This window comes from Stegostoma tigrinum, chromosome 3 (genome assembly GCF_030684315.1).
Source record: "Stegostoma tigrinum isolate sSteTig4 chromosome 3, sSteTig4.hap1, whole genome shotgun sequence".
In the NCBI taxonomy this organism is placed as follows: Eukaryota; Metazoa; Chordata; class Chondrichthyes; order Orectolobiformes; family Stegostomatidae; genus Stegostoma; species Stegostoma tigrinum.
Window position 1 is genome coordinate 113,296,110 of NC_081356.1, and position 26,766 is coordinate 113,322,875.

The 26,766-nt window shown below is 41.1% G+C and overlaps 1 protein-coding gene across 1 annotated transcript in view; it reads left to right on the top strand.

Moving 5' to 3' along the window:
- The window catches only part of si:ch211-197n1.2 (EF-hand calcium-binding domain-containing protein 6), a 100,460-nt gene that overhangs the window by 11,862 nt on the left and 61,832 nt on the right, over positions 1–26,766 (top strand). The window contains exons 3-10 of the mRNA XM_048527715.2: positions 4,063–4,169; positions 4,540–4,640; positions 5,211–5,288; positions 8,243–8,416; positions 9,746–9,883; positions 19,657–19,799; positions 23,517–23,659; positions 25,044–25,240. Coding sequence (XP_048383672.1) covers positions 4,063–4,169; positions 4,540–4,640; positions 5,211–5,288; positions 8,243–8,416; positions 9,746–9,883; positions 19,657–19,799; positions 23,517–23,659; positions 25,044–25,240 — 1,081 coding nt within the window. The remainder of the gene's footprint in view (positions 1–4,062; positions 4,170–4,539; positions 4,641–5,210; positions 5,289–8,242; positions 8,417–9,745; positions 9,884–19,656; positions 19,800–23,516; positions 23,660–25,043; positions 25,241–26,766) is intronic.

Consider the following 26,766-nt stretch of genomic DNA (forward strand, 5'->3'; position numbering starts at 1 on the left):
ATTGGGGAAACCAAGCGGAGGCTTGGGGACCGCTTTGCAGAACACCTCCGCTCAGTTCGCAACAAACAACTGCACCTCCCAGTCGCAAACCATTTCCACTCCCCCTCCCATTCTCTTGATGACATGTCCATCATGGGCCTCCTGCACTGCCACAATGATGCCACCCGAAGGTTGCAGGAACAGCAACTCATATTCCGCCTGGGAACCCTGCAGCCATATGGTATCAATGTGGACTTCACCAGTTTCAAAATCTCCCCTTCCCCCACTGCATCCCTCAACCAGCCCAGTTCATCCCCTCCCCCCACTGCACCACACAACCAGCCCAGCTCTTCCCCCCCACCCACTGCATCCCAAAACCAGTCCAACCTGTCTCTGCCTCCCTAACCGGTTCTTCCTCTCACCCATCCCTTCCTCCCACCCCAAGCCGCACCCCCAGCTACCTACTAACCTCATCCCACCTCCTTGACCTGTCCGTCTTCCCTGGACTGACCTATCCCCTCCCTACCTCCCCACCTACACCCTCTCCACCTATCTTCTTTACTCTCCATCTTCGGTCCGCCTCCCCCTCTCTCCCTATTTATTCCAGTTCCCTCCCCTCATCCCCCTCTCTGATGAAGGGTCTAGGCCCGAAACGTCAGCTTTTGTGCTCCTGAGATGCTGCTTGGCCTGCTGTGTTCATCCAGCCTCACATTTTATTATCCTGCAATTCCAGTTGTCTGCTTTTACAACACACCACCCTGTTCCCTGGCTAACGTCTCTATCTCAGGCTTGCTGCAGTACTCCAGCAATGCATAGCACAAGCTGGAAGAACATTGACTCATTTTCCACTTTGGGACCCTGCATCCTTCTGGACTCAGTGTCAAGTTCAAAAGTTTGAGGACTTGGGCACTTTCTCCCCTGTGTCTTTACTCCAACCCCACACACCAGGCCTTGTCATCACTTGGGCTGCTACCACGCACCCATTGTCAGCTACTAATAGTCCCTATTAGCAGCTATTCATTCTGCCATACTGACCTCTATCCATTCCTTTGTCTGTCCAACTATGTTTCTCTCTCACTTTGGGTTCCATCTCCACCTATCAACTATTCCTCCCCCCACCCATCTTCTGCATAAATACCAACCTTTTTGTAGTTACCAACAGTTCTGAAGAAGGATCACTAGATCTGAAACATTAACTCTGCTTTCTCTCCAGAGATACTGCCAGACCTGCTGAGTTTTTTCAGCAGTTTCTGTTTTTATTTCGAATTCCAAGCACCTGCAGTTCTTTGGGTTTTTTTTATAGTCCCAGTTCTGGCCACTGCAGCTACTAGTGCTGCTGGGATTTCCAAACTTCCAGACAATCAAATTTGTGTACATCTGTGTGACGCATGGAATCCCATCTTCAGCCACTTCATGCAACTTGTTATGATCTATGGGAATGTGTTTAGGCTGAGTCTTCTGGTCGCAGGGCAGAATACTCCACCAATTAAAAAATCATGCCCAGGAAGATGTTATTGACAGAGAGAGATGTTACTGGCAGAAACATTACTGATTAAAACAAAATTACTGACAGAAATATTATTGATGGAGGGAAAGGTTACTGACAAGGGAGAAGTTACTGATGGGGGAATCTGTACTGATACAGAGGAAGGTAGACTGACTCAGAGCAAGCTACACACATAGTGGGTGTTAGGACAGAGATGAGGAGGAATTTCTTCTCTCAGAGAGTAATGCATTCTGTGGAATTATTTAGTGCAGAAAGCTGTGAAGGCTAGGTCATTACGTATATTGAAGGCTGAGATACATAGATTATTTTAAGAGATTTATGGGGAAAAGGCAGAAAAGTAGAATTGAGGATTATCAGATCAGCCATGATGCAAAAAAGAAATTGAAATTAAGATATACAAGAAGCAGCGTGCTTACAATAGTAGAAAATACAATTGAACTCTAAGAGGAATACTGAAGGTTCAGAGGGAAGCTTAAAAGCATATTAAAAGGATTATTAGAAAAGACTGTTAGCCAATAGAAAGCCCAAAGTCTTCTAAAGGTGGATTGATGAGCAAGAGTCAGTATGGATTTTAAAGGGATAATTGTGTCTGACTAATTTCCTGGAGTTTATTGAGACATTTGATGAGAGAAATTATGTTCATTTAGCATGCATAGATTTTCAATAGTCATCCAATACAATAACACACAACAGACTCAAGAAGAAATGTATAACTCATGGATTAAAAGAGACAGTATAGCAATGTTAATACAAAATTGGTTTGAGTAATAAGAAACAGAGTAGCGGTGAATAAGTATTTTTTTCAAGATGAAGGAATGATTGTAGTGGAGTTCCCAAGGGGTTGGCATTAAGATTCTTGCTTTTCCTTAGGAGCTCAATCTTGCCTAAAGATCTAAAACTTGGTAGCACTGTAAACTGTTTGGAGAATAGCATCGAACTCCAAAAAGACATTGACAAGTTGGTGGAGATGATGCAAAATGACCTTAAATAATATATTTGGACTGTTTTAACCTCAGAGAATTGTTATACATAATTCTTTAGATATGAGTTCTGCATTGAAAATTTTTAAAATTCTTTGTTATTAAGACCATAAGACAAAGGATTAGAAATTTGGCCATTCAGCCCATCAGGTCTGCTCCACTGTTCAATCATGGCTGATAAATTTCTCAGCCTCATCCTCCTGCTTTCTCCCTGTAATCCATGATTCCCTTGACAACCAAGAACCTATCTATCTCTGTCTTAAACATACTCAATGACCTGGTCTCCACAGCCTTCTGTGGCAGTGAATTCCATAGATTCACCATTCTCTGACTGAAGAAGTTTCTCCTTATCTCCATTCTAAAAAGTCTTCCCTTTACTCTAAGGCTGACACCATATTGGAGAGAAAGTTAATAATGAGGAGGACTGCAACAAATGACATAAAGAAAGTTGCAGAATGGACAAATAATTTTCAGATGAAGTTCAACACAGATAATTATGCAGTAGTACAGTTTGGCAGGAAGAATAGCGAGGCCACTTATTACTTGGAAACCTTGAGTCTAGTTGGGGTAGAGGAACAAAGGAATCTTAGACTATAAGTACACTGCAGATAACATTACAGATTAGAACGCCTATTAAAATACAATTTTAAATTAAATTAAAATTTGGAACGTGCTGCCATAGGGAATAGTGGAACTCAATGGTCTAAATGCATTAATTGGAAAGCTGGACCTGCATTTGAGGCAGAGGACAATAGAGGCTAACAATGATAGATGAGGAAATATGGAGTGGAGTACGGGAATACAGCATTGAACAGTTAGGTCAAGTGGCCTGTTTCTGTGTAGTATGTCGCATGTAAACCTCTGTAAAGCAAATATCTGGAAGAATAGCAAAACCATTCTCAGTATTTTCATTGCCTCACCCTTTGTTGTTTTCCTGTCAGACAGTTTGCAACAGGTTGCTTTCTCTGCAGCATCTGTAGATTTTCATTGCAAGTTTATGTACATTGTTCAGCTTCAATCAATGCATTCTCTCTCTGTCCAAGTCAGTTTTACTGCAACTCATAGAAGAAAATGCATGTATGGTATTGAAAGTATGAAATAAGAAATGGAACAAAATGTTAGTTTGCAGCTGTTAGCAACCCTCTATGCCACTATTCATTCTGAATCAGGGGTTTTGATATTTTATAAGGACAGCTGAATCACTTTGCTGCTAAATGCCTTTAAGGCTGTAAGATATAATTTAACTTCTTGAATCACTCTTGAATCAATCCCTTTTATTTACATGCAGTCACCAAGTTCAGTTCAGTTTTATTGTTGTTTGATCTTCACAGATTGGAATGTACTCGTCAGGCTGCAGCTGAGGAACACCCAACATTTGGTACCTCTAACAAAATAGAGTGAATGACGTATGATTGTACTAGAAGTAATTTTTTCATAGATATTGATGGATTGTCAGATAGTACAGTCTGTTTCAAAAGTTAGACAAAGCTAAAGGATGTATAGAGTCTTTCTCTACTTTAAAATGTAGTGCTCAGTGATTGTGTTATTGTGATACATATGATATAAACAGGCCTATAAATTTGCTTACTATTACAGGTCAGCGAGCAGATCTGGAAAATCGTACTGAGAGCAGAATAAGCCAAAGCAGCAAGATAAGCAACAGATCTCGACCTGGGACCCAGCTCAGAATTGAGATTGATGAGGTACTGGTTAGAATATGGCAGACTTTTCTAATGTCATTTTAGCTTCCTATTCCTTCATACCTGTACTGATTTGTACCACGGCCAGGTGGATCTCATTGACTATGAAGTCTTTGATTGGGGTTGTTAACTTGGACCCGTCGGTGAGCCCTGGCTGACAGATATAAACAGGAGATTCAGAGGGTCTTTTCAGTCTGAGTATTGACTCTGAGCTACCTGGTCACACCCCATGTAAATATAGGGTAACATGGTGATGGGATACTGGCTTGTGTGCAGTTTTTCCAATACCCTTTCCTAATTAAAGGTCACTTGCACTATTCACCAAGTACAGAAGCTATTCAAAGTATACCACAATTCTTGTTCTGTTTTTCAGCTGGAACATGAGCTGCGAGAGAAAATAATATCCAGTGGCTACTTTGCAGTAAAACAACTCTTTAAAGCTAATGATCCTGAAGGAAGAGGACAGCTTAACAGGTAAATCTAAGGAAATGTTTACTGGCATTCATTCTGGGTATGGAGAGATATTCTTCCATGTTGAGGCTGAGTGGGTTGGGCCTGTAGTTACTGGAGTCTAGAAGAATGAGAGGAAACCTTATTGAAACATATCAGATTCTTTGGGGGCTACATAGGACAAGTACTGAGAGTTCGCTTCCTCTTGTGGCAGAGTTTTGAATGTTATCTCAGAGTAAGTGGTCATCTATTTAAGACAAAGGTGAGGAGGAATGTCTTCCCTCAGTGTATTCAATTTGAGGAATTCTTCCCCAATGAATTTGGGTTGTTAAGTTTATTCAAAGCTGAGATAGACAGATTTTCAATTGGTAGAGGAATCGAGGATTACGGGGAAGAAGTGGAAAGTGGAATTGAGGGCTTTCAGATCAGCCTTGATGGGCTGAATGGCCTACTTCCGCTCGTACATCTTATTGTGTTATGGTCTAAATTAATTGTCATTATGACAATGAAAACAAGCTGTGAAGGCATGTATGCCATCAATATGGAGTTGTAAAGAGATTGATTGATTGATTAATAGATTATTCATTCTCCTAGGGATGTTCTCCATATGGTTCTGACAAAATTCTTGGGACGATTTATCACACCAAGACAATACCAGCAACTTCTTTTGAGGTGAGTGGTTTGAAAAGGGTTTTATTGCAGAGCAATGTGATATTTCATATTCAGTTTTAGGCAAAATATTATTTTCAGTCAATCAGTTTTTTCCCTGGTGTTGAGCTGTGTCTCGATGCCCATCTTCAAGAGCAGGAGTTTCATTTTGAAAGAAATATAGGGCTTGTACACCTTGAGGGTGGGGCAGAGATGTAATGTTTTCCCATAATCATTCATTTGACTAAAGGATATAATTGGAGCCAGCCGTGGAGTGAATTGCTATAGGCTATTAATCTGATTGCCTAACTTTGTTAGAGAGGCAGGAGAAACCTAGAAAATATAAATGTTGCTCTCCAGGAATACCCCCTCAGAAGTTCAACCCACAGATCAATAATCTTAACATTAATCTTAATTGCAGATATCAAATACCTGTGTCATATACTAATACTGTATGGACATCAGTGTAGATCTGTACAGTGATACATAGGTACCAGTCTGGTACGATGTGGATATCTTGTTTTAAAGGTGTTCTATATCAGTACTTTGCAAGTTTCAATATTGTATAGTGTGGAAGTCATTTAGCATAACTACAATATCCAAATACAGAGTAAACCTGTAGAATACAGACATAGTATATTGGTAAATCAAGTCTGGAGGGTTGAATAAATTCCTTTCTTCATTCCTGAGGTCGGTCATAACAAAGTTTCAATTTTTTTTAATAATGCACTTTTCAATTAAATATGTGCTTGACTATATGTAGAGCTATGAAAAAACAAATCAACCAAATCTCACTTCTCAAAAAAAAATTCAGTTGAAAATATAAACATTGTTACACCATCCAAATTGCAAGGTGGAAGGAAGTGGAATTGGAAAAGTTTAATGTCCATTTGTAGAATAAAAGATATAATCTGTATTTTCTTTGGGAAAATCTTGAAATTCTGGTGTGGTTGTGACCAGTGTAAGCTGATTATTCTCTGGCAGCAGCCTCTGCTAAATCACAGTCAGTGCTTTTCCAAGGTGGGCACTGTAACATTTGAAATTCCTCCCCATTTTTCACTTCTCCATCAGTGATTTAACAAACTGTAACAGTCAGAGCCCAAGTTTGGAATAACTCTTTGGAGAGAAATACTGCAGTATTACTTCAACCTGCAGATCGTCTTGGTTGTTAATCCCTTTGGTAATCACCAGACAAGCTTGTAATCTTAGCTTTTCACAAAAGGGAACTTAATTCACGTAATTACTGACCCATGATACCTGTAAGGATGCAATACCGTACGTATTCCACTGTCAAAGGTATCAAGGTGCTGTTGAAACAGACAGCAAGGTCCTCAGCACTCTTTGTTTTGCCTAATGGGTTGCGATAATTATCCTTTTTACAATGTTTGTTACTTGTTGCCTGCTTCAAATTATCTTAATGCAAATCAGTTCCTTAACAAAGTTATTTGTGTTCATTTTTTAATTCCCTTTGCAGGTTAGCCAGCCTGCAGCCATTTTGAAAGGGCAGGTGCTAGCTCACTTCAAAGTGAAATTAGTTCTAAATATTGAATCAGTTGATATAATTAAATATTAATCTTCAATATATTGAAATATTCATGACAATAGATGTGCTGGTATGTATAGGCTTCATGTGGCCTCTTTTTTAATTTTAATTTTGTTTTAATCTCGTTTTCATCCATCGCCACCTAAAATTCAAAATAGCCTATTTTTAGTGATGGCATATATCTATTTGAAAACTAAGGATTCTTTAAACATCTCATTGTTGCTTTACAGACCTGTGTGCTAATTTATATCTCCTCTCAGCTAGCTCATTCTTCACCTTTCTAAAATCTACCCCAGTTCAATTTGATGTGTTGCTTTCTGTGCCATCTATATCCTCTCCATTTGGGACTTGAACATCCTGTAACTGAGATGTTCACCCCATTCAACCCATTCATGGTATCTATTCCTAATTGCTAAACAGCAAAGTATGTCCAATTTGGTAGGACTAGTTTTTTGAAAGATTTCTTCAATCAGTCCTACTCCCCTGAGGTAACAAGGTATAGAGCTGGAAGAACACAGCAGGCCAGGCAGCATCAGAGGAGCAGGAAGGCTGATGTGTTGGGACTAAACCCTTGGAGAATCACAGATTCTCCAGCATCTGCAGGTCCTAGTATCTCTCGTCCAACTCCCCTACTGTTTTCCAACCAGAGCCTACTTTTCAAGTTTATACCAAATTTCCTTTCGAAAGATTTTACGTTTTCCAGCCTTTTGGGCAGTACATAACCAGACAATAATTCAAAGAAGAAAAAAATTCCTCATGCTGTCCTCCCTGATCAAGATCAGAGTTTATGATGGAACTGTGTATAGTTATTTAAGCTACAGCGGGAGTACTGTGTGCAGCTCTAGTCTTCACATTATAGGGAGGATGTAATCTCACTGTAGATGTTGCTTGGACTGAATTGATTCAGCTATGAAGAGAAACTAGATTGGTTGGGGATATTTTCCTCAGAACAGAGGGCTGAGAGGGAATCTGAATGAAGTGTACAAAGCTGAGGGCATGGGCATGTTAAATAGGGGAAAAGTCTTTTCCCTTAGTAGTGGGGTTAGTAACTAGGGGGCACAGTTTTAAGATAAGATGCAGGCAGTTTAAAAAGAATTTGAAGTTTTTTTCACACAGAAGATTCGGGGTATCTGGAACTCATTGCCTGAAAGGCTAGTAGAGGCAGGAATCGTCAGACATTTAATACCTTCTTAGATGAGCTCTTGAAACATCATAGCCTACAAAGGCTATGGGCTGGAAAGTGGGATGAGAATAAATGGATTGTCGATGAGCTGAAGTGCTTCTTTCAGTGCTGTCAACATTTTAAGACTCCAAATGAAACCAGCAATATTGTAAAAGCAACAGCTGCAATGTAGCGAAAAATTGAGATGAAGCATCATACCAGAGATGCAAATAAATGCTAATGCTATATATTTTTAACAATTGTTATATTCAGGTTCAAGCTAAATGAAAAGCCTGTCATTAAATGCGAAGACTTTTATGCAGCTGCTAGAGACCCTATTTTGATGAGAACAGCCTCCTGGCTCGATCCTGTGAGCCGACACAGTGACAAGGTTCTGGCAACTGCCTCCCAAGTGCACTTGCAGCTGAAGGATAGAGTAAAGCAGAGGTAGGAATTATGTCAGAGGCCATTCATCTGCCTAAATGAAAGCAAAATATTGTGGATGCTGGAGAAACTGAGCAAACCTGGCACCATCTGTGAATGGATACAGTCTCAACCATAACAGAACTGAGGAAGAGTTGTTTTAGATTCACACTGTTAACTCTCTTTCTCCCTCCAAGATGCTGCCAGACCTGCTGAATTTCTCCAGCACTTTCTGAATCTATTTTTATCCATATACTTGACAAATTCATGAGCAGCACTCAGAAAATAAGGCAGCAAGTATTTAAAAATCAGCTTTTTAATTTGTAAATCGCAATGAGGGAAAGTATAGCCAATTTCTCTACAGACCCATGTACTAAATTATATCTCATCTCAGCTAGCTCATTCTTCACCTTTCTAAAATCTACCAGAGTTCAATTTGATGGAATTGGAGGGAATTTCTCTAGCACTCTTGCAAACTTTGTGGTATATCCCAGAAAGTACTTTTGAAACAGTCATTGTTTCGCTGCAGGTTAATGCTGGAGCAAATGTGTTCATAGTCAACTTACACAAAGATCAATGAATTGATGACCACATCGTGTGTTTTATCAATGTCGGTTGAGGGTTGAATATTGGCAGAACACTGGGAAAAATCCTTTACAAATTAAACAAAAATGCCACCGTGTTATTCGTATATTAATTATTAAAATTAAATGGTTATCTCAGGTATATAGTCATTGTTAGAACATGACTGTTTTCAGCTTCTGTTTCTGAACAAATGTTTTAATTGACTACAAAGTGTATTTAACTACAAATCAGTAACTGACATACAAATATATATCTGTTTTCAGTCATTCATAATACAGATAACCATTTAGTTTTGGTTTCATCCCTGTAAATCTATTTCACACCATTTCCCACACCTCCTTTACACAAAATGGAAAACATAACCATGCAGAGTATGTGTGTGAGTACTCAAAAGCTGAGATGGCATTACAAAGAATGAAGAAAACCTAGTATTCGTTGTCCTGAATCTTGCAATTTGAAAAGTGATTTCAGAAAGATTTATTTTCTGACAAAACAGAATGCGGGATGAACTCAGCAGGTCTGGCAGAATCTGTAGAAAGTTAAACGGAGTTAATATTTTGAATCGTGTATGACTTTTCTTCAGAACCACAGCTGCTACTAGATCTGTTGAGTTTCTCCAGCATACTTTGAGTTTGCTTCCAGCATTTGCAGTATTGTGCCTTTTAGTCAAGCTTTATTTTCCAGACAGATTAAATGCAATGTAGGTATTGTATGAAATTCTGTTCTGTTAGAGGAGTATTTTCCCCTGATTCACCTGTCTAATGTTAGGCTTTTGGACCTGACTGAAATTCTGCCTCAGAGGAACATTGAAGGGCCTGTTAGGATCCTGGTTCCTGAGTTCCGGGAAATGGTGAAGCAACTGGGGTATCACATGGAAGATGAAGAGTTCGAAAAATTATGGAGAAAGTAAGTGTGGATCACTCATCTGATCCTTTTAACTTGTTTAATGTTCAATATAGAAGGCTGAATACATATGTTCAATGTAGAATATATATACATGTAAATAAATGCTTAATTGGGCACCATATTAATTTGTATTCCACTAGCATAGTGAAAATATTAAACCACAGATCAGTTCTGTGGTTGTTTAAATAATAAGCAAGACATTTTGTGTAAATCACATGCTTATTTGTTCACAAGTATTGGCTAAATCTAATTTCAAATATCTTTAATGAATATTTTGAAGACTGTTTGTCATCAGAACTGTCTATTGCAAACAAATTTTAAAGAAATTTTCAGTGTTTTTGATTACTCTAGGCTGACTTTCTGTTTTTCTTCTGACTAGTGAAGACTTTGAAGAGTTGCTATGTCTAATCTTACAAAAGTGTGCCCCCAGTATGGAGCCTTACTTACTGGGATCACCCACCAAAAGTTCAGGTCTTTTGTCTCCATCAGTTGATAGAAAATGATGTGTAGCAAACATTAATATTTCTAACATGTGCCCCATGAAATGAAACAATGTCAAAAGCAGAGTTTCATAATTTTGACTTAACTCCATTCAGAATGTGAGCAAGATGAATGAGAAGATCATTGGAGTTTTGGGAATAATGAATTTAATTCTGAAAATCCATAGATGAGTTGCATTCTGACAGAGATGCTGTGACCTCTGGCTCTGACCCGACCAGAGTCCATAGGGTCACAGGGAGATGCTCTAGTTTGTACAGTAGTGACAAACTCTGGCAACACCTCGGTTATATTTGCGGAACTCTTACCTGAAAGAGAAGAAAGCCAGAAGTCGGGTGAAGGAATGCTTGATCCTTCATCTCTCAATTAGAAATATTCTCAGACTGCTCTGAGTGGTCCCCATTTAAAGTGAGAAACTGGATCCTCTTCTTTGGCTAATTCTATACTGTCAGCCTGGGCTCCTACATAGCACCCTTTGCATTGCTGAGAGAATTGCTATTCTAAATTTCAACATCAACTCTACACCGTATCACTTAAGTGTCTAAAAAGGGACACCACCACCCTTGGGAGATTCCCAAACCTTTCCCAAGCTCCCTTCTTGTACAGGGTCTTGTGTGCAGTGAGTGGGGGTTCCACCCCCAACTGGGCATCCTGTAAACTCCAGTCAATGTTGAGATTCTGTGCATCTGGGTCATTTTCAAACTTGCAGTCCTGTTATTGTATTCCAAAAAAATACATACTTATAGCACACCAAAAGGGTTTTGAGTCCTGAGTCTCCTCTCTCTCTCATTAATATTCTGTAACTCCTAGAGCCCCTGTAGTGAGGAAAGAGGCCATTCAGCCTATCGAATCTGCACCAACCCTCCAAAGAAACATCACACCCAAACCCAGGCCCTGTAACACAGCATTTACAAAGTTTAGTTTGAGTTTTACCCTTTAGATAAGCTAATGTTCAATCCTTGGAATGAATATTTTTAAAAGTGAGCTTAGATTTACACTTTCTTAAATATTGATTGTTTCTATGACGAAAGGAAACAAAATTCAATTAATTATCAGTGTAAACATTAACCACAATTTGTAGTTTTTTGCTTAGAAACCTTACCCTTTCTAATACAAAGGATACAAGTGCATCTTGTCTGTATTTAAAAGAATCTGATAATCCAGAAATCAAGTATTAGAGTCTTAACCCTAAGTGAGGTCTTCCCCCCTCGAGTGCAATGTTGGCAAAGCACAAGCTCATAGCCAAAAAGAATTTAGATTCATAGAAGTATACAGCATGGAAACAGGCCCTTCAGCCTGACTTGTCAATGCTGAATAGGCTTCCTGAACTGGATTAGCCCAATTTTCCTGCATTCAGCATATCCCTCTTCACCTTCCCTATCCATGTAACAATCCAAATTTCTTTTAAATGTTGTAATTGAACATGACTCTACCATTTCCTCTGGCAGTTTGGTTTATATATGCTGCACCCTCTGTGAAAAGTTGCCCCTCAGATGCCTTTTAAATTTTTCCCCTCTCTCCTTAAACCTATGTCCTCTAATTTTGCACTCCCCTACCCTTGGAAAATGACCTTGGCCATTGACCCTATCTATATCCCTCATGATTTTATAAACCTCTAAGATCACCCCTCAACTTCCCATGCTCCATCGAAAAAAAAGTCCTAGCCTCTTCAGCCTCCTTTCTAACTCAAAACTTCCATGCTCAGTAGCATCCTTGTGAAACTTTTTTGCACCTTTTCCTGTTTAATAATAGCCTTCCGATAGCAAGATGGCCTGAATTGTATGCTGTACTCCAAATCTGCCGTTCCCAAAGTCTTAACAACTGTAGCATGTCTCACCGTCTCTTCTCAGTGCTCTGTCAAAAGAAGGCAAGCGGACCAAATGCTGTCTTCACCACCCTGTCTACCTGTAATGCTACTTTCAAGGAACTATGTCCCTGCTTGTGTGTTTTACAACACTCCCTAGGCCCCTACCATAAACCGGGGCAGGACTTACACAGTTAGTTATGCAACACCTCACATTCATCTGAATTAAACTCCACCTGCCATTCCTTGGCCCACTGCCCCAGTTGTCTTGTATGTTTCATCTTCATGACTATAACTACTCTGATCTGATTCATGATTGATTTAAACTTTAATACACAGGAAGGTATGAGTGTGAGAGGTAGGAAAGGGGATCCAAAAGTTATATATTTCAAGTATCCAATAGACTCAGTTTTCTTTTTATTTATTGTTTTGTGGCATGGAGGCATTGCTGGCTGGCCAGAATTTATAGCCCATTCCTGGTTACCCTATATACCGCAATATTTATGGCCTCTGACCTGCTGTTGTAGCCACTGTTTATATTGAGTCCTCTTGAGTTTCTGGTCATTGGTAACTCCAAAGATGTTGATAATGAGCAATTCAGTGATGGTAACACCATTGAATGTCAAGGGTCAGTGGTTAAGTTATTAGAGGTGTTCTTCCAGTCTGTGCGGATGAGTACAGGGACTGCAAAATGAATGAGTGTACTGACTATCAAATTGGACTGTGGGTAGTTGAGTTGCAATGCTGCCACTAATTCTCCTTTCTATTTTGAGCCTTTCTCAGTATCAGTGGCATAGGATGGACCATAGGTCAGCATTATCGAGAAAAGGCACTTGCTTTCCACAGTGAGAAATAGTTTGTTGCATGATAGCAATAGGTACAAGTTACATCAACTGCTTGGACATAATTACTTAAGACTATCAAGAACCAGGAATGTATCTTCTGACCCCACTGGGATCTTTTACAAGACTGTCTGTCTGATTTTAATTCTAAAGGCTGCAGGATATCAAGAGAATGGGTGAAGCCCAAAGCAACTTCAATATGGTTATACCACCACCTTGTATAATATCTACCCAAAGTGTTTTTTCCCCATAACATTGATCTTTAAGCATTAATGGATATAACTATGTTTACGTTTACCAGTACCCATCACACCTAAAACTCTGACTTCACAAATGGACTGATCTGAAGATAGCACAATCCTTCCAAAATGCAGCTGTTTCTCATTTGGAGGAATTGTATGCCTTTGGCTTGAAGTGTTGAATTTGATTCTAGTCTTTTCTGTAAGTCATTTATCCACTGGAGGATCGTTTATCAGTTGCATGTCCTTGATGGAGAATATTGGTCTTGATAAACCCGGCAGCTCATTCATTACCTTAGTTAGACACTTCATCTCCTGGATTTCCTTTAAAGAAGACCCTTTCCCTGCTAGCTCGTGTTGTCATCCCATAATCTCATGGGGGACCTTTAGTCTTGTGAATGCCCTTCAGGGAATTTAGCTGCTCTGTTGAAGCAAGTATTTACTTACTTGTGCTATTCTGAATTCACAGACCAGGTAATCATCTCATTTTGACCAATCCTGATTCTGTGATTATTGGTCTGGCTTCCATGGAGTCTCATCTGTAGCTGATCTCTAAGTTGTTCAAGCAAGTCTTCATTTTCAATCTGCTGACACATCTGAGTGAAAGGATGTAAGCTCTTTATTTCAACTTGTTGATTGGGTTGGATGCCTTCAGTCACACTCTGTGGATGTCTTTAGGTGATCAAAATATTTGTACATCCTCCGATTAACATTACCTCAATTGTTTTTCCCAGCAGCCCAGGCCTCTGAGGTCCATACATGGCAGCGACATCTGTAACTGGATGTCAATGCTGTGAGCATGCTGATGCCAATTGCCATTTGCACAACCTTGGAGCACTGTGCCTGTGCTGCTTAGAGGGAACAGTCTATCAGACATGAGATAGCAAGACCTGCAGATGCTGGCATCAGATAACAAAGTGTGGAGCTGGAGGAACACAGCAGGCCAGGCAGCATCAGAAGCTCAGGAAAGCTGACGTTTCAGGTTGGGACCCTTCTTCAGAAATGGGGAGGGGGAAGGGAAATCAGAAATAAACAGACTGTCTTATCATTGCCTCAGACATGTTGTTCACCCAGTATCCTCATTCTCACTGACAATTCTGTGTGAGAGAAAGCAGCTTGGTGATGATTGTAATGGAACACATTTATTCCAGTCACAGTAAACCTGTGATAATAAAATGTGAGGCTGGATGAACACAGCAGGCCCAGCAGCATCTCAGGAGCACAAAAGCTGACGTTTCGGGCCTAGACCCTTCATCAGAGAGGGGGATGGGGCGAGGGTTCTGGAATAAATAGGGAGAGAGGGGGAGACAGACCGAAGATGGAGAGAAAAGAAGATAGGTGGAGACGAGAGTATAGGTAGGGAGGGGATAGGTCAGTCCAGGGAAGACGGACAGGTCAAGGAGGTGGGATGAGGTTAGTAGGTAGGAGATGGAGGTGCGGCTTGGGGTGGGAGGAAGGGATGGGTGAGAGGATAAACAGGTTAGGGAGGCAGAGACAGGTTGGACTGGCTTTGGGATGCAGTGGGTGGAGGGGAGTAGCTGGGCTGGTTGTGTGGTGCAGTGGGGGGAGGGGACGAACTGGGCTGGTTTTGGGATGCGGTGGGGCAAGGGGAGATTTTGAAGCTGGTGAAGTCCACATTGATACCATTGGGCTGCAGGGTTCCCAAGCGGAATATGAGTTGCTGTTCCTGCAACCTTCGGGTGGCATCATTGTGGCACTGCAGGAGGCCCATGATGGACATGTCGTCTGAGGAATGGGAGGGGGAGTTGAAATGGTTTGTGACTGGGAGGTGCAGTTGTTTATTGCGAACCAAGTGAAGGTGTTCTGCAAAGTGTTCCCCAAGCCTCCTCTTGGTTTCCCCAATGTAGAGGAAGCCACACCAGATACAGTGGATGCAGTATACCATATTGACAGATGTGCAGGTGAACCTCTGCTTAATGTGGAAAGTCATCTTGGGGCCTGGGGTAGGGGTGAGGGAGGAGGTGTGGGGGCAAGTGTAGCATTTCCAGCGGTTGCAGGGGAACGTGCCGGGTGTGGTGGGGTTGGAGGGCAGTGCTACCTACTAACCTCATCCCACCTCCTTGACCTGTCCGTCTTCCCTGGACTGACCTATCCCGTCCCTACCTCCCCACCTATACTCTCTCCATCTATCTTCTTTTCTCTCCATCTTCGGTCCGCCTCCCCCTCTCTCCCTATTTATTCCGGAACCCTCACCCCATCCCCCTCACTGATAAAGGGCCTAGGCCCAAAACGTCAGCTTTTGTGCTCCTGAGATGCTGCTGGGCCTGCTGTGTTCATCCAGCCTCACATTTTATTATCTTGGATTCTGCAGTTCCCATTATCACAGTAAACCTGTGGCTTCCTTTCTGATGACATGATGAAATAGTTCTCTTACTTTAACGCATCACCCTGCTCCCTGGCCAACATCTGTCTCTGGCTTGCTACAGTGTTCCAGTGAAGCCCAACTCAAGCTGGAGGAACAACTCATTTTCCACTTGGGGACTCTACAGCCCTCCGGACTCAACATTGAGTTCAATAATTTTAGGGCCTAAAGGTCGGGTCTTGGGTGGTATGCTTCAAGTGGCGGTGTGGACTTGTTGGGCTGAAGGGCCTGTTTCCACACTGCAGGGACTCTAATCTAAACTCTGCCATGTCCCAGCCCCCTCCCCCACACACCAGGCCTTGTTACCACATAGCCTGCCACTACACACCCCTGTTAGTCGCTAACAGTCCCCATTAATAGCTATTCACTCTCCCAGCCTGATCATTAGCAACTCCTTTGTCTGTCCAAGATAATAAAATGTGAGGCTGGATGAACACAGCAGGCCAAGCAGCATCTCAGGAGCACAAAAGCTGACGTTTCGGGCCTAGACCCTTCATCAGAGAGCTCTCTGATGAAGGGTCTAGGCCCGAAACGTCAGCTTTTGTGCTCCTGAGATGCTGCTTGGCCTGCTGTGTTCATCCAGCCTCACATTTTATTATCTTGGAATCTCCAGCATCTGCAGTTCCCATTATCTCCTTTGTCTGTCCAACTGTCTTTCTCTCTTTGGGCTCTATCCTATTGTTTACTCCCTACCCTACCCCACCCACTTCCCTGTTTTCTGCATATAACTGACCGTTTCCCAGCCACCATCAGTTCTGAGTAAGGGTCACCGGACCTGAAATGTTCACTCTGCTTTTACCTTCACAGATGCTGCCACTGCCAGACATGCTGAGCCCCTCCAGCAATTTTGTTTTTCTTTCTTGTCTTTGTTATATTTACTGTGCCTCATGGAGGCAAATCATGATGGAGGTGACACTCAGTTTGAAAGCTAAATGCTCCCTTCCCCTTCCATCTTCTCCATGACCTAATCACTCATGGTAAAGTTTGCCCTCAGGGATCTCCAACTTTACTCCCAGATCTCCTAACCACTCCACAGACCCTTCTTCTCTAAGGACTCTTGTTCATGCCTGTGTATTTAGTCTCGACTCTCTTTCTAGCCCATAATCCTTTTATATACCTCTTGCCAGCTCTGAGGCGAAGGTTTACTTTTGGAGTGTGGCTTTCTCCCTGCTCTTGCTCCCACAACTAGTAAATAGACCAAATTAAAAGTTCTTTATTTGTGCACACACATTATTCATAACAAAAGGGATCAATTGTTTGGACTAGTCTTGTTAATAAGGATGAAGTTGGTATAGTCGGGAGAATGACCTTAATTTGGCCGATCAAGATGTGGAATCATTGAGATAAGAAATAACGAAGGAAAATCACTGGTGGGAATAGTTTATAGCCCCCCTGACAGTAATTACAGTTTAGGACAAAATATTCATCATGAAACTTTGGAAAAAAAGGACTGTAATAATTGTGGGTGAATTTAGTCTCAGAGATATTGAGACATGTAGCATAAAAATAGGTCCTTTGCTCCACCATGTCTATGCCAACCAACAAACACCAAACAATACTAATCCCATTTACCTGCGCTTGGTCCATAGCCTACCACACCCTGAACATTTTAAGTACTCATCCAGATGCTTCCTAAAAGTTGCAAAAGTTCTGAATGTGAGTTTGCTCGCTGAGCTGGAAGGTTCATTTTCAGACGTTTTGTCACCATTCTAGGTAACATCATCAGTGAGCCGCTGACGAAGTGCTGGTGTTATGTCCCGCTTTCTATTTAATGACGCACTATCGACATGACCCACTATCACTCGTATCCTTACATACAGATGAGGAAGGACACCACTTTGATTGGGACAACACATCCATCCTAGGACAAACCAAACGGAGACACGCACGAGAATTCCTAGAAGCATGGCATTCCAACCGGAACTCCATCAACAAACACATTGATTTGGAACCAATCTACCATCCCCTGAGAAAAAGAACAGGAAATGACATCACCAACCCAAGGAAACCTAACCAGATAAATAGAAAGCGGGACATAACACCAGCGCTTCGTCGGAAGCTCACTGATGATGTTACCCAGAATGGTGATGAAACGTCTGAAAACGAACCTTCCAGCTCAGCGAGCAAACTCACATCCAGAACCTCAACCTGAGCTACAAATCTTCTCAAAACTCACTAGTTGCAAAAGTATCTGCCTCCATCATACTCTCAGATAGCATATTCCATATCGCTACCACCCTCTGAGTAAAAACATTTTTCCCAGACCTCCTGTAAATCACTTACTGCACACCTTAAACTTATGGCCTATGCTCTGGGACACCTCTGCCATAGGAAAAATATTTTTTCAATCTACTGTCTATAACTCATAATTTTGTATACCTCAGTCAGATCCCATACCCTTAGCCTCCTCTGCTTTAAAGAAAACAAATTCAGTCTATCCAGTCTCTCCTCATTACTGATTTTTCATCCTGGTGAATCTCCTCTATACCTCTTCAGTGAAATGACCTTCTGATAGTGTGGAGACCAGAAATGCACACTATTAGGGCAGCATGGTGGCTCAGTGGTTAGCACTGCTGCCTCACAGTGCCAGGAACCTGGGTTCCATTTCACCCTTAAGCAACTGTCAGTGCAGAGTTTGCACATTCTCCCGGTGTCCGTGAGTTTCCTCCCACACTCCAAAAACGTGTAGGCTAGGTGGATTGGACATGCTACATTGCCTGTGGTGTTCAGAGATGTGTAGAATAGGGGGATGGGTCTTTGTGAGTCTAGGGGGAATACTGTGATGGTTAGTGTGGACTTGTTGCGCTGAAGTGCCTGTTACCACATGGTAGGGATTCTATGATATTCCCTCTATGTCCTAACAACTTCATCTTAAACTTTGATTGAATGAAGCTAGTTAATAAAGGTAGCCTCATAAAATGTGTTTGGGACAATTATTTAGAGCAATATGTTCTGGAATTAATGAGGGACTAAGGTATTTTAGATTGGGCAAAGTGTAATCAGGAAAAGTTAATTAATAATTTCATAATAAATGATCTTCTTGATCATAGCCTGATAGAATATCACATTCCATCTGATCATGAGAAATGCGGGTCTGTAACTAGAGTCTTAAACTTCAACAATAAGGGCATGAAGACAGTGTTTGTTAAAGTGTAATCAGAACAATTTAAAAAATTAAATGGTAGACAAAGATGGGGAATGTTCAAGGAGCTATTCCATAACTGTCAACAAAAGTATGTTCCTTTCGAGAATTATGGATTCTACAACAAGAATGACTACCTGTGGCCAACTTAGGACTTTAAGGATAATATTAAATTGAAAGAGAAAGTGTACAATGTTGTAAAGACTAGTTGACAACACTTTAGAAATCAGAAAAAGATGATTAAAAGGATAATGAAGACAGAAAAAGTGAGGGAAAACTAGCAGAAGTATAAAATCTGACTAATACTTTCTGCAAGCATGTAAAATGAAAGGAATATCTAAGGCGAGGATTGAAGATGAGATTGGAGATTTAATAATGAGTAATGAGAAAGTGCCAGAGACTTTGAACAAGTAGTTTGCACCTTCTAGAGAAATCTAGAAGCATCCTGAGGTTAGCAGAAAACCAAGAGGCAATAAGGGCAGGAGGAAGTTTTAAAAAACCATGATTTGTAGTGAAAATGTACTAGGAAATGTAATGGGACTAAAGGCAGGCAAGTCTCCTGGTTCTTTTGGCCTGCACCACTCACCTCCTTATGACAGGATCTTACATTCATGTTGGAGATGAGGAACAATTTTTTTCTCTCAAGACTCATTCATCTTTGGAATTTTCTTCTACTAAGTCCAGTAGAGAATATATTCAAGCCCAAATTCAAGGGAATGGCAGGAAAGCGAAGTTAAAGTCATAATCAGATCAGCCATAATCTTATTGGATAGAGGAACAGGAACAATGGACCAAATGGCTTACTGGTGTTCCTATGTCTTAAAATTCTATGATCTGATTCCAGAATGTTCTCTCATTCCAACAGATATGATCCTGATGGCATTGGTGTTATTAAAGGAGATGTACTAATGAGAAAGCTTGGAACTGATTTCAGGAATGGAACAGCACGTAACGGTGAAGCCTTTGCTGGAAAAGTATCTGATGAAATGAGTTTAGACGGCTCAGCAAGTAAGTGCCAGACCAATGAGGGGCTGGGAAAAGAATCTAGTAAAATAGCACATTGCAGCTTTAAGGCAGTTATGAGGTATGTTAATTTGATCTGCCAAGTTGGAAACTGGGAGGATTGGGTTAGAGTAAAAATAGAAAGTGTTGAAGAAATTCATTAGGTCTGGCAGCATCTGCAGAGAGAGAAATAGATTGAATGGCAAAGCAGATTGGATGGGCCGAACAAGCTAATTTCTGCTCCTATGTCTTATGGTCCTACAGAGAACATTTTGAATGCTATGACTTCAGAATAGATGGGATTGGATTGCACGCCCACTTTAAGTGCCATCCGACTTCAAACTATCTGGTTCAATCATGTCCTTTAGAAAACAATATCTGCTGTCCTTTCTTGGCCTGCCCTACATGTGACACCAGACCCACATAATTATGATTGACTCTTAACAGCTTTCTGAAATGACCCAACAAGCCACTCAATTGCATCAAACAGCTCAAATGTCAAAGGAATGAAATCACACAGAGCAATTGGCACAACCTAGGCATCAAAAACAATGACAAACACAGCCTTGTTGACCCTGTAAAGTTCTGCTTATTAATATGGTGGCATGATTGCTCAGTGGTTAGCACTGCAGCCTCACAGTGCCAGGCACCTGGGTTTGATTCCAGCCTCGGGCAACTGTCTGTGGACTTTGCACATTCTCCTCGTGTCTGTGTGGGTTTTCTCCGGGTGCTCCGGTTTCCTCCCACAGCCCAAAGGTATGCAGGTTAGGTGGATTGGCCATGCTAAATTGCCCATAATGTTCAGGGATGTGTAGATTAAGTGGGCTATATGTGGATGGAACTGGCTGGGATGGTGTGTGGGTTGGTGTGAGCTTGTTGGGCCGAAGGTCCTGTTTCCACACTGAGGATTCTAAGAAATATTTGGGGATAGTGCAAATATTGGGAGAGCTGCCTCGCGGACAGGTTAAGCAATGGCTTGTTGTGATTACACTCATGGAATCATAGCTTACAGGATGCCACCATCACTTTGCTGGGTCTGTCTTGGAGGAGGCATGCCATGAGGAACACTCAGAATATCTTAAATATCAGGTGTCAACCTGGTAATGCTGCAACTCAGGTCTGCAAGCACGTTAGAAAATGGCATAAGCGGCATATAATAAACAGAGATAAGCAATCCTACAACTGATGGACAGATCAGATCTAATGTGTGTGGCCCTGCCACATCCAGTTGTGAACAGTGGTAGACAATTAAAGAACCCACTGGAGAAAGTGTCCACAAAACACCTTCATTTACAATGATAGCAGATTCCTGTACATCAGTGCAAATGCTAGTCTTCAGCCAGTGGATGATCCATCTTGTCCTCTCCAAATGTCACCAGCATCACAGATGTCAGTCTTCAGCTAATTCAAGTCACTCCTCATGATATTAAACAATGGTTAGAGGCACTGAATACAACAAAGGCTATGGGCTCTGACAATATTCTGACAATTGTACTGAAGACGTTCTCCAAAACATACTGAACTCCTGGCCAAGGTGTTCAAGTACAGCTACACCAGCAAATACCTGACAATGTGGAATTTTACCATGTGTGGCCTTTACACAAATGGAGGACAAAGACAACCCTGCAAAATACTACTCTACAGCAACAGGAAAATGATGTCAAGGGCCATCAATGTGATCAAGCAGCATTTGCTTGGCAATACCCTGCTGACAGACCATCAACTTTGGTTCCACCAGGGCTAATCAGCTCCTGACCACTTATGGCCTTGATTCAAACTTGGGGGATGAGAGCTGAATTCCAGAGGCTCCTTTGCATCTTCAAAACCCATCCCCACCTCCATCTAGAAGGAGAAGGGCAGCAGACGCTTGGAACTTACACGAGGTGGTACATCCCTCCAAGCCACTCCCCGTCCCATGTTGGAAATATGCTGTGGCTCCTTCAATAATTGTTTCAAAATCTTGGAACTCAGCCCCCAACAACACTGTCTGTGTACACCACATAGACCAGAGGGTTCACGTAGGCAGTACACCACCACCATGGGCAACTAAGGACAGACAATAAATGCTAGCCCAGCCAGTGACATCACATCCTGTGAATGAATAAAACAAAACCTGCGAAAAATATCGTCTAACCGGAGCCCATCAGTTTTATTAAAATGACCCCAAAATGTCTCAATAGTAGAACCAAATGTGTAAAATATGCATAAACTTTATTTTTTGGGTTTGTCTGATGCAGGTTGAAAGGGTCATTTATAGAAACAATATTTTGAATTCAAACCATAACATGCAATAGGACATTACTGATTATGATATGACTTGTGGCTCAGTAATGCTGAATCTGTATAAATCTCTAAATAGGATATTGTATCCATTTCTGGTCACCACACTTTCAGAAGGCTGAGAATCCTTGAGAATGAAAGGAGATTTAGCAGGATAATTCTAGGGATGAAGGATTTTAGCTCCAAGGTTAAGCTGAAGAAACTGGGGTTGTTGTCCTTGGAACAAAAGATTGAGGGAAAATTTTGTAGATATTTTTGATATTGAAAGAATGTGAAAACAATTTTTGTGCAGTAAGCTCACTACCTATGAGATGATGAAACAGATGATGAATTATGTTAAAAAGATTGGATGGCTACTGAGGGAAATAAACTTGTTCTGTGAATAGAACAGGGTTAGGGATGGTTGATAGAGCTGTGTGGACTTGATGGGCCAAATGATGTCCTTCAATGTCTTAATCACTCAATGATTGCAAGGCATTAACATAATTTTGATTCTTAGACATGGATAATATTTTAGTTGATTTACCCTCATTGAGAGAAAGTGGAAGACTGAACAGGAGATATAACATAACATAACATAACATAGAACATTACAGCACAGTACAGGCCCTTTGGCCCTCGATGTTGTGCCGACCTGACATACCGATCTGAAGCCCATCTAACCTACGCTATTCCATGTACGTCCATGTGCTTGTCCAATGACGACTTAAATGTACCTAAAGTTGGCGAATCCACTACCGTTGCAGGCAAAGCGTTCCATTCCCTTACTACTCTCTGAGTAAAGAAACTACCTCTGACATCTGTCCTATATCTTTCACCCCTCAATTTAAAGCTATGCCCCCTTGTGCTCGCCGTCACCATCCTAGGAGACGCTAGAATAAAATTGATGATCTGTGACAAATTGTTTGGAATAGCATCATCTTCTGTTGAAATGTTCTAATGCCTATATTTTCACCAGTGTTATTAAATAATAAGCTGCTATCGTAAAATTTATGAAGGTGAAATAGTAAGATATATGTGTGAGGTTATGAGTAATTCTAAATGTTTACCACCCAAGCTCTAATGCATCTCCTTTTATGGCGTATTAGAGATCCTGAAATCACTGAATAAGATGGGAGCATAATTACCTCAATTAATCAACCCAGTTATAGAAATGTTGTAAACTGCAGTTCTGGCATTATTTTCACCAATGATAAATTCACGTGAATGGTGAAAAAAAACTCTCAAGTTATCAGGAAACCCAGAACCTAATTTTGTTTTACTACAATTTCTAAAAGAAACTAGCTACGATTCTCTCAAGGCTTTTGCTGAAATGAAGTTATGATTATGAAGTCTGAGTGATAAAAAACCTGGAAAATCAATCGAATTTCTCCATTAAGCCTCTGGCAAGAGGCCACAATTGAATTATGTCGCCATCCCAAACTGTATTATTGTTCTTTCCAGGACTGACTAGGACACTGACCAAAGCAGAGCATGAGAGAAAAGCTTCTCTTCATATTGAAAAATGGCTAAGAGACAAGTTCAGGGAAGGTTATAACCTTATGAAAGAAGAATTTGAAAAATATGATCCAGAGGGAACAGGCAAGGTAAGAAATCTTTGGGTGCAGGAGTTCGCGATATTTCTTCAAGGATGGCTGGCAGGTATGATAACGTGTGTGTGTGTGTGTGTGTGTGTGTGTGTGTGTGTGTGTGTGATGCCTCCCCCCAGCCACCATCGCTCCTCCCACACCACCAGACCATCTCTTTACAGGCAGCTAAATGGCTTCCTCCTGGGACAGAATAACAGTACCACACCAGAGGGTGAGACTGCTCATAACACAGCAAACTGCAGACTAGGAGCAGTAGGCAAGATCTGTGTCTTCCCAGGGTGTGCAGAGGTGGGAGAGCAGTTAACCCAAGAAACTGGTGACCTGTGAGTAGTTACTACAAAATTTCAGAATCAAAATAGACCATGACTGCCAACATCTTCTACGTGAAGGGGAAACTCTTCCATGGACAAGCATATTTGAACGTGCGGCTCTATTCGGAAGTGGGGATAGGTTCTTAGTTGGATAGAACACTTGCCCCACCACACACCTTGAAATCTTCTCCTGTCACCTCCCTGCACCCCGTGTTCCCCTAGACTGGAAAATTCCAGAGGAGCAGAGTGGTCTCAGCAAACTCCTTAGTTAAATTTTTAGTTACCCCACTTGTTCATGCTTCCATGAAAATCACTTGGATGTTGTGCCCATGATGGGTGAGCAGCACTCTGGATGGTTACGCGAACTTGGGTGTCCTATCACTTCTGTCCACGTTTCTGCAGCCACCAGAATATTTAGCCCCTGGGCAGAATGATGTTACTGGGCTAGCAATATTCGTTCTTTGTGAGTGTGTGACTGTGCGATAGAAATCGGTGTCAAATGGTACATCAAGCTTGTGAATTATCTGTTTGAGCATCAGACAATTGCCAGGAAGAATAGACTCAAGGGCAAGAGAAGCGAGTTTGTGGAGGGAGTGAACATGTTGGTTTCTGTCATCCCAATATTTTGCTGCAATCAAGCACAAAACAGATCGTGTCCTTCACTCTTTCCAAACAATAGAATCATATCTGCTGGGTGAAATATTATGCACTGTTGTAAAAGCAAATTTGCACAGAATTTCTGCTGTATGGCAGACCTATTGTGTAATTTTCTTGCAGTTGGTGTGAATGTCTGGCTGAAGCTATTTGTCTCAGGCAGGCAATTGTGTTATAATTGAACTCTCTGCCAGCATCGATGTTATTACAGGACTACAAACAATATGTATCCTTAGCCAGAACTTTTCAAAGCAGGGTAGCATCACATTAAAAGTGAGTACTATCACCAAAGTATTAAGTACCATCCAATCAGTTTGTGCAAGAGAAACTCTTTGTATCAGATGTTAACATCTATTTCAAGCCAGATCTTTTTCTGTATATATTTACAGTATGCTTTTCTCTCTATGCATCACCAGGTATTACACAGAGACTTTCTGGCAGTCCTGGCAATCTTTGGCCTCCACCTGAAAGATGAACATTTTAACCTTTTCTTGGCAAGATGCAATCTCGAAAACAGCAAATCTGGGATCAAGTACATTGACTTCCTCAGAAACTTTCAAGATCGAAGTGAAAAGGGAATTCCACATAAAATCTTGAACAACCCAAAGCACAAGTTAGTGGTTCTCTCTCCTGACAATGTGCTTTACTGTATTGCACTTCCATTCTGATGCCCCTCCACATTTCTACAGCTAGAGAAGCAAAGAAAGTCAATTCTGAAAGAAGCTCACTCATCCTCCAAATCACTGTCAACTCAGGAACAGAATTGTGAGAACATGTTGTGACACAATCCTTGCTCTGCAAGCTGTCGCTGTATAAAACATAGCTTCATCTCTTTTAAGAAAGAGATTGTGGACACATATTGAACACAGTCTTGTTATGTAGGTAAACATGGAGAGAAGGGTCTGGTCTGTGTTGAATTTAGTCAGAAACTACTAACTTGCTGACTACTAATGGATGCCATACCTCCAATTAGTTACATTTGTATTTGTATGACATATTTTCCCTTACTAAAGACTTCTTAAAACACTTAACCAGCATTAAAGAATGTATTTCATTTGAATTTATCACTAATGTTGTTCAGGAACTGACAGTTGCTATTTTACACAAAACAAGATGCCTCAAACAGAAGATGAATGACCAGATAATCACCTTTTTTATGGTTGTTCAGGACATGTGGGGAATTCTTCTTTGAGGAGTATAATTGGATCTTTAATGTCCACATAAACAGGTACACAAGGACTCAGTCACAGTTCAGAAATGTCATCTCTGACAATGTACCTCCTAGAGGCACCTCTGCACTAACACTGATGCATTTTTGCCTGAGAGTTCAGACATCCATCAGAGTGTCGAAATAGCTGTGCCTCAGAATTGACAACTTTGGATCTCTGATCTATTTTGTCAATAGTACAATATTTTGATTTGAGTTTGCTCGCTGAGCTGTAAGGTTAGTTTTCAGATGTTTCGTCACCATTCTAGGTAACATCATCAGTGAACCTCTGATTATTTATACAACATAAAGGGATTTCAAGTACTTGCAGTTTCTGCTATTGACACTTCAAAAGACCTGACTGGCATTCTTAATGGAAGTAGTATTTTAAAAAACTTTTTTTTGAAAAATGTCATGAAAGAACAATTTCTAGCAGTTTTTGACAGTCTGTTGTTACAATTGTGTTTATTACTTAGCTGCAGAATGCGTAATGGGTGAATTAACATGGAAGTGTCATAGCTTGGTATGGAGTGTATGAGAGCCCTGGAAGTGAGTGGAGCAGCATAAATTGGTAGAGACGATAAGATGCTTTGTGATTTGCGGGGGGAGTGGGTGAGGCCATACTGTTTATTATAACAGGTAAATTTTCAGAGCACCGAGGTGGATCTTTAAGCGATTTCCCCAATTTAGCTATTAAATTGAGTTTTAATTTAATATTTCTGACACCTTTTAACAAAATGCCTTTTAGTAATATACACATGTCCATTTAGATAACATCCGTTTAGATTCAGACTCAAGTGGGATTTGAACCCACAACAAGAAAATAACCATCTCAATGGAGCAAGTGCCTCCTTTTTTGGCTCCCACTGTAGCATAACAGATCCTCAGAACATTGTTTGGCATCCAAGTGGCTTTCATATTGATTCTAACAG